The 12,760-nt window shown below is 39.8% G+C and overlaps 1 protein-coding gene across 1 annotated transcript in view; it reads right to left on the minus strand.

Moving 5' to 3' along the window:
- phf2 (PHD finger protein 2) overlaps positions 1–10,759 on the minus strand; it is a 37,185-nt gene extending 26,426 nt beyond the window's left edge. Inside the window, exon 1 of the mRNA XM_014972087.2 lies at positions 10,411–10,759. Coding sequence (XP_014827573.2) covers positions 10,411–10,508 — 98 coding nt within the window. The 5' untranslated portion in view covers positions 10,509–10,759. The remainder of the gene's footprint in view (positions 1–10,410) is intronic.
- Positions 10,760–12,760: the final 2,001 nt, after the last annotated feature.

A 12,760-nucleotide genomic window follows, 5' to 3' on the forward strand; every position in this document is an offset into this window, starting at 1 on the left:
GAAAAAAGACTCAATCCCGGTGCTCTTCACTGGCCCTCCCTTCCTATTTCCTTAGTGTAATGTCCAGCGCACATTACACGAGTTGACGGCTGACTGTCAGCCCATTTTCAAAACCTGAGAGACCACACATTAGCCGACAGAAATCCTAGGTATAACGGTTCAATCAGGTTCGTCGTGCTATGTGGTGTCCAGCCACATGGGCACAAAATAATGGCTACAAGTCCAGTTAACTAATTTTAAAATCAGGCATTAATCAATCCTTTACTAGAATCTACCTGCGATGCATGTGGCTAGAGTCAGCGTAAAATCTTGACTGAATGAAAATCATTATAACCTATTTATGTCACGTTAACGAAGAGCAGCTGAAAAGTTACCAGGTTTATCAACAGCGGTAGCAATTTGGCTCCAGTTCCTCCCCTTGTCATTTCTATATTCTTTCTCGAAATGTTGAATAAATATTAATGTTGTTTCCACATATCATCTCCAATGTCCGCTGGACTTCGGGTTGCGCCGTGTCAGCTGTTTGGGATTCTCCTCGTAATTTTCCCTCAGAAAGTATGGAGGAGAATCCGCGCTTTCTGATTGGCTACCTGTCACATTCAACAGGCTGCGTTAAGCTCCCAGTCGGGGAAAAACCCCGATTTAGATAGGAGCGGCCACTGTAACACACCACACACTGCAGGATGATCGGTTACGAAATCACCAGCGACAATCGTGGAACGCCCAACGTTCTAAGATTATCATAAGGGGAAAATAGGGGCAAAAAATCGTGTAGTGTGAACTATTGCGTCAGGATGTGCCCGTCTTCTCTATTTAAATCTAGTGATTACTGAAGGCCAATGCAGTAAACAGACTTCATAATCTGCACTCTTTTGGTTGAATGCAGTATTTATTTCCACTTTGGCTTTATGTTGTTTAGTTTTTATTCAAGTACTTTTTTTGTTAATGGAGACTGAAAATCCATTTTATTTTTTATTTTTTGGTTGTTTTGTTAATTTAGTTTATTAGTTCCAGTGTTATGTGTTCTTTTGAAAATACATTGTATCTATCTATGGCAGGAAAACACATGCATTATTAGTAATTTCCATTAAATCAGTGTCAACTGGTCTTGAAACAATATTATCATTTATCGCAATAATTTTTTAGACAATTAATCGCTCAGCAAAATTGTTATTGTGACAGGCGTGTATTTGAACATTAATATCATATCTTTGTCTCTACTCTCTCAGCTATTCCTTAATCTGCGTCCTGCAAACGCACCGAAGGATATACACAACGGACAGGATTACTACCCAGCTTTAAGATCTTATTGTTACAGAATGTTTCCAGTAGTGATGTGCAGATTGATACTGAAATATCAAAAGTTTTTTATGCTTTACGATCGATTCTCAAATCCAAGTATCAACACTTTTAACACTTAATGTAACTGAACAAGTACACATTAGAAAGTGACTAAATTATTGAGATCTTGCCTAAATGACACAGGGTTGGTGAGGAACTACTTTTACTGCTATCTCAATGTACTAGACTAAAATGAATAAATTAGAGTGAAGACTTGTGTTCTTCTTAGGAAGCTATGACTTGAAATACAACGCTTTTTTTTCTTCTTTAAATGTAAACGGCAAATTAAGTATTTTTGCACAAAGTATCGGATCGGATCGGTATCGCTGATACCAACTTTAATTTTTCTCAGTATTGGATCGGAAAGGAAATCGATGGAATCGAACGACACTAGTTTCCGGTGTTTTATGGTCAACAAGCCTGACGCCTGCAAACATGTTGCCCAAAGCTGACTGGATGCAGGTAGGGAAGTTTGAACAACGCAGGAGTCACACCGTCTCTGGTCTAACAGCGACGACACGAACAAACTCACAGACTTAATAGAAATCAGACACGACGACTTCGAGACGTGATGTTTTAGTGCATGCTTGAGGGATATGCAAAGCTCTCCGTCGTGTTGGCAACAAGTCGTTTCGCGCCATCCTGCACCTCGAAACTTGATCGAGACAATGTGAGGAATGGAAGGAGGGAGAGGAGGCTGGAGTCAGGCGGCCTCCTCCACGCATGACCTCATCCAAATAAAACAAGAAAACCAGACGCTCGCTACATCATCATAAAGAGAGCATTACCACATCTCAACGTAATAAAAAAAAACGTTCACAGATCCCTGCTAGCACCAATTTGTTTTCCACTGAGCTGGGTTACCATTGCTCCCTTCACTCTGTCCTGGTGAACCGGCTGTCTGCTGACGGACATTTTCCTGCCTTTCTTTTCCCGCAGCACCTTTAACAAACGGACATAGCAAACCATTTATTTTGAAAGGGAGTTGATCTGCAACACCAAAAGTCAGCGGCAGACAACAGAGGTGACATTCTTTCACCAGCATCAGACGTCTTCCTGTGTTTGTGGCCGAATTCAAAGGCGGTAATCATTCTGTCTTGGGTCCAGGGTTTGTAAATATGATATTACACTTTGAGCAAAAAAAAAAAACAAAAAAAAAAAAAACAAAGAAACTACTCAAAAAATGACCTACAAGATCTGTCCAAGAACCACATCATTACCAGACCTATAATAAATCAAAAGACAGAAAAAAAAAGATGAATGGAGGGACTAAAGAAGCAAAGTGACTTTTTGTGTTGGTTTAGTTTAGTGTTTCTAGTAGGTGAACTCTTCCCAAATCAGGCAAATGTTCCTTTATGTGCTGCTTTACAGCCTGTCTTCACTCACAGGCTGCTGACACGTTAGAAAACCGAGCCAGCATCTCGGTTACAAGCTTATTTACTAATTACGGGGATAATCATAAGCTGCCTCCAGCTACGGATTTATTTCGCTTCTGTTCTATATAAAATACCAACAGAAACGTTTGCGTTTTGGACCGTTTGATTTTTCTGTCTCCGTGCAGCGAAACCCACATGTCCTTAGAGGAACTTGAAATCCTGGAAGCCGGGACACTCTGAGGTCCAGTTGTAGCTCAGAGCGTCACAGTCTGACCTCAGACTATCTGAGAAGATTCCTAAACTGTTTTTAATATTTGCCTTCTATAAATAAAAACCCCTCAATATCTCCACCCATCAGTTGAGGCATCCTTAACTTGAACCTAGACAAACAATTGATTAGAATAATGAGTCAATACGTCAGACCACGCCCACTTTATGTCTGGCTGGATCAGTTTCAGACTGAAATTTAACAGCATAGAGGAACCAATCAAACTCTGTTCATGTTCGCATGTTTCTTATCTAAAGTAGATACACAGAAAATAAGCCTTCCAGGTGGAAAGCAGGTTGCAGTACTTAGCAGGAACACAGAGACAAACAAGCAAGACATGCAGGGCCAGCACAAAATTATATGGGGGCCTTGGGCAGAATTTGATTTAGGGGCCCCTCTTCCTGCTAAGAACATCAGCGTTTCAATAGATTTAGTGGAATCTCCCAGATTCCACTAAATCTCAGCCAGTTTAATTGGCCAAGCTTCAAAGTGACCAATAATTATTGTAGTTTGCTGAGGTATATTTGTGAACAAACCAAGCTCAAACACAAAGATTAAACTCATAGCATCAGATTTGCACTTTTGCAAAGTAAAATTGTCAGCTTCTTTAGATCTTAAAGTTACATGTTAAACAATTATAAATACTTTAATGCATCCACACTGAAACCATTAAATCAAGTTCAACAGCACTGACAGTGACAATAAACAACTGTTAAAATTCTAGATCTATGGTTTGTGTTTTTAAATCTACATTTTAACGCAGATCCCTAAATCAAATTCTGCTCAAGGCCCCCGAACAGCTTTGGGCTGGTCCTGCACTTCCTGTTTGTCTTTCTTGTTTCTTTGTTTGTTTTGTTTTTGTCCCTGTGATCCTGCCAAGTACTGCAATCTGTTTTTCACCTGGAAGGTTTATTTTCAGTGAATCTACTTTAGATGAGCACACAAAGAAATATGGAAAATGAAGAAGAGCTGAAAGTGGTAAACCAGTGGCGTTTGCTCTGCGCTGTAAAAGTTCAGCCCGCTCCTGAAGATCTGGGGCTGATTAGTTGATGGGATTTAACAGACATGCAAAAAAAAAAAAAGTGATTTATTTCAATTGTATTTTTTGTCTAGACTAAAAAAAAAGAATAGAATATGTTCTTGTTCATGGGGGAAAATCTGTTTAGGGCAAAATGCTACACAGTTCCAAATTAAAAGACTAAAACCCAACACCCAAAGGTAAAACACAGGCTCAGACTGATCAACAACTCAACAAGTGGATGGTATGATACAAGGGCTTAGGTGTAGAACGCAGCATGCTAATGTGCTAATGGTTGAGCCAAACTGATTAAATCAGTTCTCATGATGAAAATCTCGCCGTTTTGTTTCTGGCCTCATGTGGTCTGACACACTGGCGAACTTTTCGCACCTCCCTCTCCATACTATTGTGTTATTGGTCTGAATTTCATTGGTGTGTTTATTTATGTGGAAAACATCATTACTCAACTTCCATGAGCTGCTGTTCAGACTGACAGTGGCATGCTGGGCCGACTGCGCAGGGCCCTTTAACATGGTGAGGCCCCCCGTTCTTACCCCCAGGTTTAATGACACTCACAGCAGGAAAGCTTATAGTTCAATTATGAATGGTGTTAATTATAATGAAATATACTTTTAAATCAGACATATATATATATATATATATATATATATATATATATATATATATATATATATATATATATATTTTTTTTTTTTTTTTTTTAAGTGATCAACAAGTTAGAACAGGGGTGTCGAACTCGTTTTTATTTTGGGCCATATCAAAAATCTGAATGTTCTTAAAGGGCCGATTGTGCCAGAATGTACTGATAAAACCATTAAACTGTTGAAATATCGACATAAAGCTGTTTATTTCAGCATTCAGTGTTTCTAAAAATTAAATATTATTGGACATCTTTTCACACTGATCAGTCCATCCAGGATTTCATAATTGTTTTTGTTTTGTTTCTTTGTTTTTTTTTGCAATCAAAATTACAGATTTTATGGCACTAATTTAGAAACATCCATCCATCCATCCATCCATCCATCCATCCACCCACCCACCCACCCACCCACCCACCCACCCACCCATCCATCCATCCATCCATCCATCCATCCATCCATCCATCCATCCATCCATCCATCCATCCATCCATCCATCCATCCATCCATCCATCCATCCATTTTCTGTACATCCTTGTCCCTAGTGGGGTCAGGAGGTGCTGGTGCCTATCTCCAGCTAACGTTCCGGGCGAGGGGCGGACTACACCCTGGAAACTTCAACAGTCTTTTGCATAATTTAGAAATATTCATAAGGAATTTTTTTTTACCATATTTGCGCTAATGTATGACGTTAAATGTGACTTTTAATTCATCGCCGTATCGGTCATGGATTATTACTTGACATCAAGCAAGGCTGAGGCAGCTGCCACTTAGACCCAATGTTTTGAGAAAAAAAAACCTAAATCAGAAAAAAATGTGAGAATCTGTTGATTTTGTGTGAATTTTGCATATTTGTGATAAAACTAGAAGGACTTATTGATGTAATTTGGAGTTTAGTGGGGTCACAAAAATAGAGCTACTCTTTCTGTATTTTTCTTTTGGGTTTACTCATACCTTTTCACTTTGGGTTTATCTTTGTTTAATACATGATATTTGTAAGAATCTTTGTTTTCTTATAGTTCACTTAAAACACATTCTCTAATCAGACAACGTGTGCTGTAATGCCCATAGATCTGACAGAGGGTGTACTTTCTTTTGACCGTGACAGCATGCTAAGGGACTTTAGCATCAGGATAATGTTACATTAACATCAGCTTATCTGGGGGTGATTTAAAGTTGTGTAGCTAAAACATATGAAAACAAGCTTGGTTCAGACAAAACTACTCCGTTAATGCCGGTATTACTACTCCGTTAATGCCGGTATTAGAGTTGAAGATATTTCTCTTCAACTCTAATTGAGTTGAAGAGAAATATCAACATTGCTGTCCAAGCGCATTTTCTGCGTAAACCATCGTCTCAGGCCCAAAAAAACAAACAAATGTCGAGGCGTGGCGTTTTTTTTTTCAGTGCCAGATTGTGGGTTTTGGAATGACTTTGGATGGCTTTAATCTAAAAATATTCTTACTTCTACCTAAATAGACAATATACAGCTCTGGAAAAAATTAAAGAGACATTTTAAAAGGATCAGTTTCTCTGATTTTACTTTTTTTTAGGTAAATGTTTGAGTAAAATGAACATTGTTCTTTTATTCTTTGAACTACTGACAACATGTCTCCGAAATTCCAAGGAAAAAATTGGCATTTATTTGCAGAAAATAAGAAATGGTCAAAATGATGAAAAAGATAAAGTTCTTTCACACCTCAAGTAATAGAAAGAAAACAAGTTTATGTTCATTTAGAAACAACAATAATGATGTTTTAACTCAGGAAGAGTTCAGAAATCAATATTTGGTGGAATAATCAGTGGATTCAGTGCAGTGGGCTCTTCATTTTTTCCAGAGTTGCATATTATTGATTGGGATGAGTCACACGCGCAATTACAAATCGCAATAGATGCATTTTTTTCTCAATGGAGAATGTAGTAATTATAAATGTCTAGCCGTGTAACAAGAGCCACTAGGGTGGGTGCTGCCTCGCAAGTACAATCCCATTAAATTAAATCCAATTACCTTTATGTTAAATATGTCAATTGCTTGGTTTACTTCAGTACCTCCTTTATTGTTTACCGTATTTTAGTCTAAATATTCAAGTGTCTGCTGTTTTTTTTCTTTTTTTCTTTATCACTACTTGATTGTGGTTAGTCAACAACTAACCACAATCAAGTCAACAACTTGATTGTGTTGCAACAGTTTCCCAGCCTCTGTTTCTCATTGGCTGTAGTTAGCTGGGAAATAGTTAGCTGGGTCAATGATCAGTTCTCACTACCTGACCAGATCCAACTCAAACAACCCTGACTGAGAAAGGCCAAGGCCCAGCTCCTAAAAATTTTTTGGGGGGCCAATCACTGTCAAGTCAGAGTTTAGAAAGTAGCAACATGTGACTCACACCTAAAGATACGATGGATGGAGCAGAACGCAGCCCATCAGAGGAACAGGTGACTCTATCAGTGCAGCAGCCATATTGAATTTTGAGGTTAGGCCTGTCGCAATAAACGATAAATCAATTAATCGCATGATAAATTAAACCTATCGACCTCGTTTTAATTATCGGCTTTATCGTCTCTTCCTGCCTTTTTTATTTCTCTTGATGATACTGAATGAAAAAAGGCCCAACTCCGGTGCTCTCCACTGACCCTCCCTTCCTCATTTCCTTAGTGTAATGTCCAGCGCACACAACACAAGTTGTCGGCCCATTTTCTAAACCTGAGACACATTAGCCGACAGAAATCCTAGGCGTAACGGTTCGATCGGGTTCGTCGTGCCGTGTGGTGTCCAGCCACACAGCCATTATTTTGGACTTGTAGCCCAAAATAATGGCTACAAGTCCAGTTAACTAATTTTAAAATCAGGCATTAATCAATGCTTTACTAGAATCTACCTGTGATGCATGTGGCTAGAGTCAGCGTAAAGTCCTGACTGAATGAAAATCACTATAACCTATTTATGTCACGTTACCGAAGAACAGCTGAAAACTTACCGGGTTTATCAACTGCGGTATGAATTTGGCTCCAACTCCTCCCCTTGTCATTTCTATAATCTTTGCACGAAATGTTGAATAAATATTAATGTTGTTTCCACATATCATCTCTGATGTCCGCTGGATTTTGGGTTACACCGTGTCAGCTGTTTGGGATTCCCCTCCATAATTTTCCCTCAGAAAGTATGGAGGAGAATCCGCGCTTTCTGATTGGCTACCTGTCACATTCAACAGGCTGCGTTAAGCTCCCAGTCGGGGAAAACCCCCGATTTAGATCGGAGTGGCCACGACGATCTAAATCACACTACAGAATGATGGGTTACGAAATCACCAGCGATAATCTTAGATCGGCCACTGATCTAAGATTGTCGTAAGGAGAAAATAGGGACAAAAAATTGTGTAGTATGAACTACTGCATTAGGTAGTCGGATGTGCCCGTCTTCTCTATTTAAATCTAGTGATTACTGAAGGCCAATACAGTATACAGACTTCATAATCTGCACTCTTTTGGTTGATGCAGTATTTATTTCCACTTTGGCTTTATGTTGTTTACTTTTTATTCAAGTACGTTTTTTGTTAATGGAGACTGAGAATCCATTTTATTTTTGTTTTTGGTTGCTTTGTTTATTTAGTTTATCAATTCCAGTGTTATGTGTTCTTTTGAAAATAAAGTGTATCTATCTATGGCAGAAAATAGCATGCATCATTACGTCATTTCCATTAAATCAGTGTCAAAAGGTCTTGAAACAATATTATCGTTTATCGCAATAATTTTTTAGACAATTAATCGCTCAGCAAAATTTGTTATCGTGACAGGCCTATTTGAGGTTTGGGTTTGGAGGGAAATTCCTGACTTGCCAAGCCAAAATTCAGTCATAAATCCAGAATTCTGACTACCAAGTAAAAATATGTATCCTTCCTTTGGATGAACTGAAACTGAAATGTCGTTCAAATTGATTGCAATGACAGCAACAGTTATTGAGAACCCTCATCTGTTATCAACAACAGCACTGACACTCAAAATGTCTATAAACAGTTTTTTTTCTTAACTATTAAAAACAACAACAAAAAAAGTTTGGAAGTTTAAAAAAAAGCAGCAGCTTTATGAAGAAATAGGCTCAGTCTGTTTGAAAAGATGTACTCCAGCAAAAAAAAAACAAAAAAAAACACCTGTTTCCCCCAAAATAATCCAACTTCATTACCTCTGACAGTAGGCTGTCAGAGTGTGCTTAACAACGTCATATTGCATATTTAGTTTATTTAGTCCAACTGTCCTAAACCTGATATTACAGGCTATATAACAAAGCAGAATATGGTTAGAATGCCAAGGTACCAGTTTATAGATTTTGTGTTAGATAGGTGTTAGTTTCCAGTCAAAGTGAGGTTTGTTCCTTTAAAACTCTAAACTTTTTCAGAATAACACACTGGTTCCCTGTGGATTGTGTTTTTATGCTGCTGGAGCTGTGGATCCACTCACAGTGACTAAAAACACACAAATCTCTAAAGGGCTCATGTACAGTATGCTAGCTTCTAACATACTGTATTTGAATGGGCATTGTAACACAGGTTTGCAGGAAACATGAGCATTCAGTTTTTTTCATAACCTGCATTTAATTTATATCTCAACATGATTCCTGTGAATGCAGGTACTTGTTGAGTTTCTGCTGATGCCTGACTGCAGGTCATGGCTCTTCCCCTGCGTTTAACTCACAGATAAAGCCCCAGGCATGCAGGCAGCCCAACGAGTCAGGGAAGCATTAAGGGGTTAACATTCAGGCGCGTAAATACTGTCCATCGCTCCGTAGGGCTTCTTCACTCAAACAAACGCTTTAAACAAATGATCTAATTAAAGTAAGACGCCCCAGACAGTAGCCGAACGGTGTGAATTACACGCAGACCACCGCTGACGTTCGGACGGGGTAGCTTGTGACTATAAAAAAAGAAGTGAGGCAAATAATGCCATATGTTGACAAGGATTCTGCGGAGATCGTAGCGACTCCTGTACAACGGAAGATGAGCGGAGGATCCGATTTGCGCTCCACTCGGACAGGCAGCGCGGCGGCTTGCCATAAGTCCAGAGTACCGGAGGCTCCAGCCGCTTCCATTACTGTTAACAACAACTACACTTTCTCTCCCTGCTGACGGGTCAGAACTCCATAAACATGGGCTATTGTCAGCCATGGCTGGCGCCTGGCAGGAAGACTCTGCTGCGGGGCTCCGAGCTCGGTCTCGGGTCGTGATTTCCAAACCACGCTCCGCTTGAACAGCGAGTGAAAACCGACAGACCGCTCCATATGTGGCAGCATTTAACAACAATATGGCTGATAAATAAAAAAGGAATGTGGTAGCGGCGGAGGGGAAAGGGAAAAACGAGACCCACAAGAACGGCGACTCCGCCGAGGCTTCCCCCGCTGCTGTCCGCTCCTGACAAGGGGAAGGCAGAGTTTAGTTTGGGGATACGGGAGGATGTCAAACAGCTCACGGGAGACATGAGCAGACGAAGCCCCTCACTCTATAATATTATTTTCCGAAGTATGTTTTTGATTCACGGGAATCCGTTTCGCTATATTTTGCGAAAAAATGTCACAACCCCGGTCGGCTATATTTAACTCCGCCTTCTTCTTCTTCTCCAAGCGGCCTCTCTTCAGATGTAGACGGGCGACTGAGAGCCACAAAGCTGTCAAAACGCAGCCGAGTCTTCGCCATTTTTGTTTGTTCCCCCCACAAAATGCAAACCGCTACAGAAGCAGCTCGACGAGCAATCTGGCCTTACCTGCCGTGAAACCAGTCCTTGCAAGCATCGCACTCGATCATAAACTGGGTCACGTCGTAAGGTAATCTGCAGATGCAATACACTGGTACAGTCGCCATGTTCAATTCACAACTACGTCGGGATAGACTGGGGGGGCTGCAGGAGGAACAACGTCCTGCAAACAATATGATCCAATATGATCTTCCCCAGAAAAAAAGCCAGGGGCAGTCCCGCCGGACACATGAAGCTAAGCTCGCTGCTCCATCACCGCCGCAGCCGTGTTTGCGATTGCGGAGCGGGCGGGCGAAGCGATGGAGGCTCGTCTTAGCTGGTTTTCCTGAAATGCATTCTTTTTATTATTATTATAACTATATGTGCATGCCCCCTGCTGACTGCACGGCACCGAGGCGCTCGCAGCGGGAGCCGGAGGGGGAAAAAATGTAGGCTCGGCGTCTTTGCGCGGAGTTAAATAAATAAGTGGGAAAGTTACGTCAGGAAGCGGTTCTAGATCTGATGAATGAGTTTTAGGATCAATCAGCAGGAGCAGAAAGGCTGAAGGAGCGCAGAGGACATTGATGCTCCGCGGCGGCGCCCAGTTGCTAATCTTTGGTCATTAAATGAAATATGGAAAATTGAAGACAAATAAATTACATTTGTCTTAATTTTCTAAAACAAATGAAAATGGTAATTCAATTACACGTTGTATATATATATCTATGTGTATATACAGATAGATTTATACATATGTATGTACATATGTAATATGTATATTGCATATAATATATATGTAAATTACATATTATACATGTGATATAAATAAATAATTCATATATATATATATATATATATATATATATATATATATATATATATATATATATATATATTTCTAATTAGAGATTAGAAATGGGCGGCAGGAGAGAGAGGGGAAATGGTACAGGGGTTGAGGGAGAGTACACAAACTGGGTGACTTGGAATCGTAATACTCACAAATAACATGAGGAACATAATAAACCTAGAGTAAGAAATGGCTGAAGCAAAGGAAAACATAAAACACTGCTGAACTACTCAAAGAATAGAAACCAAGGAAGACAGAACTAGTAAAATAAACAAACCCAAAACACACAAACAACCCAAGTTCCTGACAGTTTTTAAGTGCAATGTGTGTGTGTGGGGGGGGGGGGGGTGCGTGTGTGCGTGTGTGTGTGTGTGTGTGTGTGTGTGTGTGTGTGTGTGTGTGTGTCGGAAGGGGATACGTAGGAAATTCTTTGCAGATTTCTGATGCGGTCTTCAAGTTCACATTGTTTGTGTTCTCCACCTATTCCATACTGCCTAGCTAGCTTGTTGGATGAAGCAATAAATTCGGCTTCGAATTTATTGCCATCAACCGTAGTCAAGATGTTGCATGAAGACTTTGAAAGTGTGTTGAACAGGAATGGTTGCTTTGAATGTGTCTGGCGGTATCATGTACGGTTGTTCAATGTCTGGTATGTCATGTGTCGTTGAGGCCCTCAATAGAGGACCTAAATGTTAAACAATATTAGGTCCTCTATTGATGGGGCTATTTTTTTCATCAGATTTTAGCACGTTGTTGAACTTGACTGCATATGCTGACAATTCAATGTTCTATCAGGAAGATGTAAACAGTTTTCATGAATTCCTCTAACCACTATGTGGTTTCCACATTGCTCCTTACACTCTGGTCACGTTGACACACTTGTTATATCAGGTCGTCATGCCTCCTCTTCACCAGGTTTCTGGAGAAATCTAAAAATTCAAATAATGGAGGAAGTGTTTGACTCATTTATGGCACCATAATAATCCCCTTGCTGCATACAGGTTTCTGTGAGGCAATGCGATTATTACCTGTCAGATCATTAACAAATGTCTCTAAAGAAAGAGGTCTTCAGAAAACCCTATTTAATTGCTCTATTGTGTTGTTCAGGAAAATCTTTTTTTGGTTATTTTTCCAATCTACTCCTTTTAAGTTAGTTTTTCATCTGATTTTTGTCAAGGGGTAACAGGTGGAAAACAGCACAGATGCTCCTTCCTGGGCTTTCGGTGCTTCTCTATCAGATTCCTAGAAAGAGGAGCTGCTCCATCCAGAGCAAATACCAGACCAGGTGTCTGCCAATGATCTTATCTGTCTACGGTCTGTAGAATCCAGAAATTTTTACTCAAGAGTAGAAATACGTCATGACAAAATTACTCAAGTAAAAGTAACAAGTACAACATAATAAACATATTCCCAAATGTACTTTTTTTTTTTTAAAGTTACTCAAGTAAATGTAATCGAGTAAATGTAGTTACTACCCAACTCTGGTAGTGGATGAATCTTTCTCAACTCAGATTTACATATTTGTGCATAATT

The sequence above is a fragment of the Poecilia mexicana genome, unplaced genomic scaffold (genome assembly GCF_051168715.1).
Source record: "Poecilia mexicana isolate PSO_F unplaced genomic scaffold, ASM5116871v1 scaffold_5, whole genome shotgun sequence".
Lineage (NCBI taxonomy): Eukaryota > Metazoa > Chordata > Actinopteri > Cyprinodontiformes > Poeciliidae > Poecilia > Poecilia mexicana.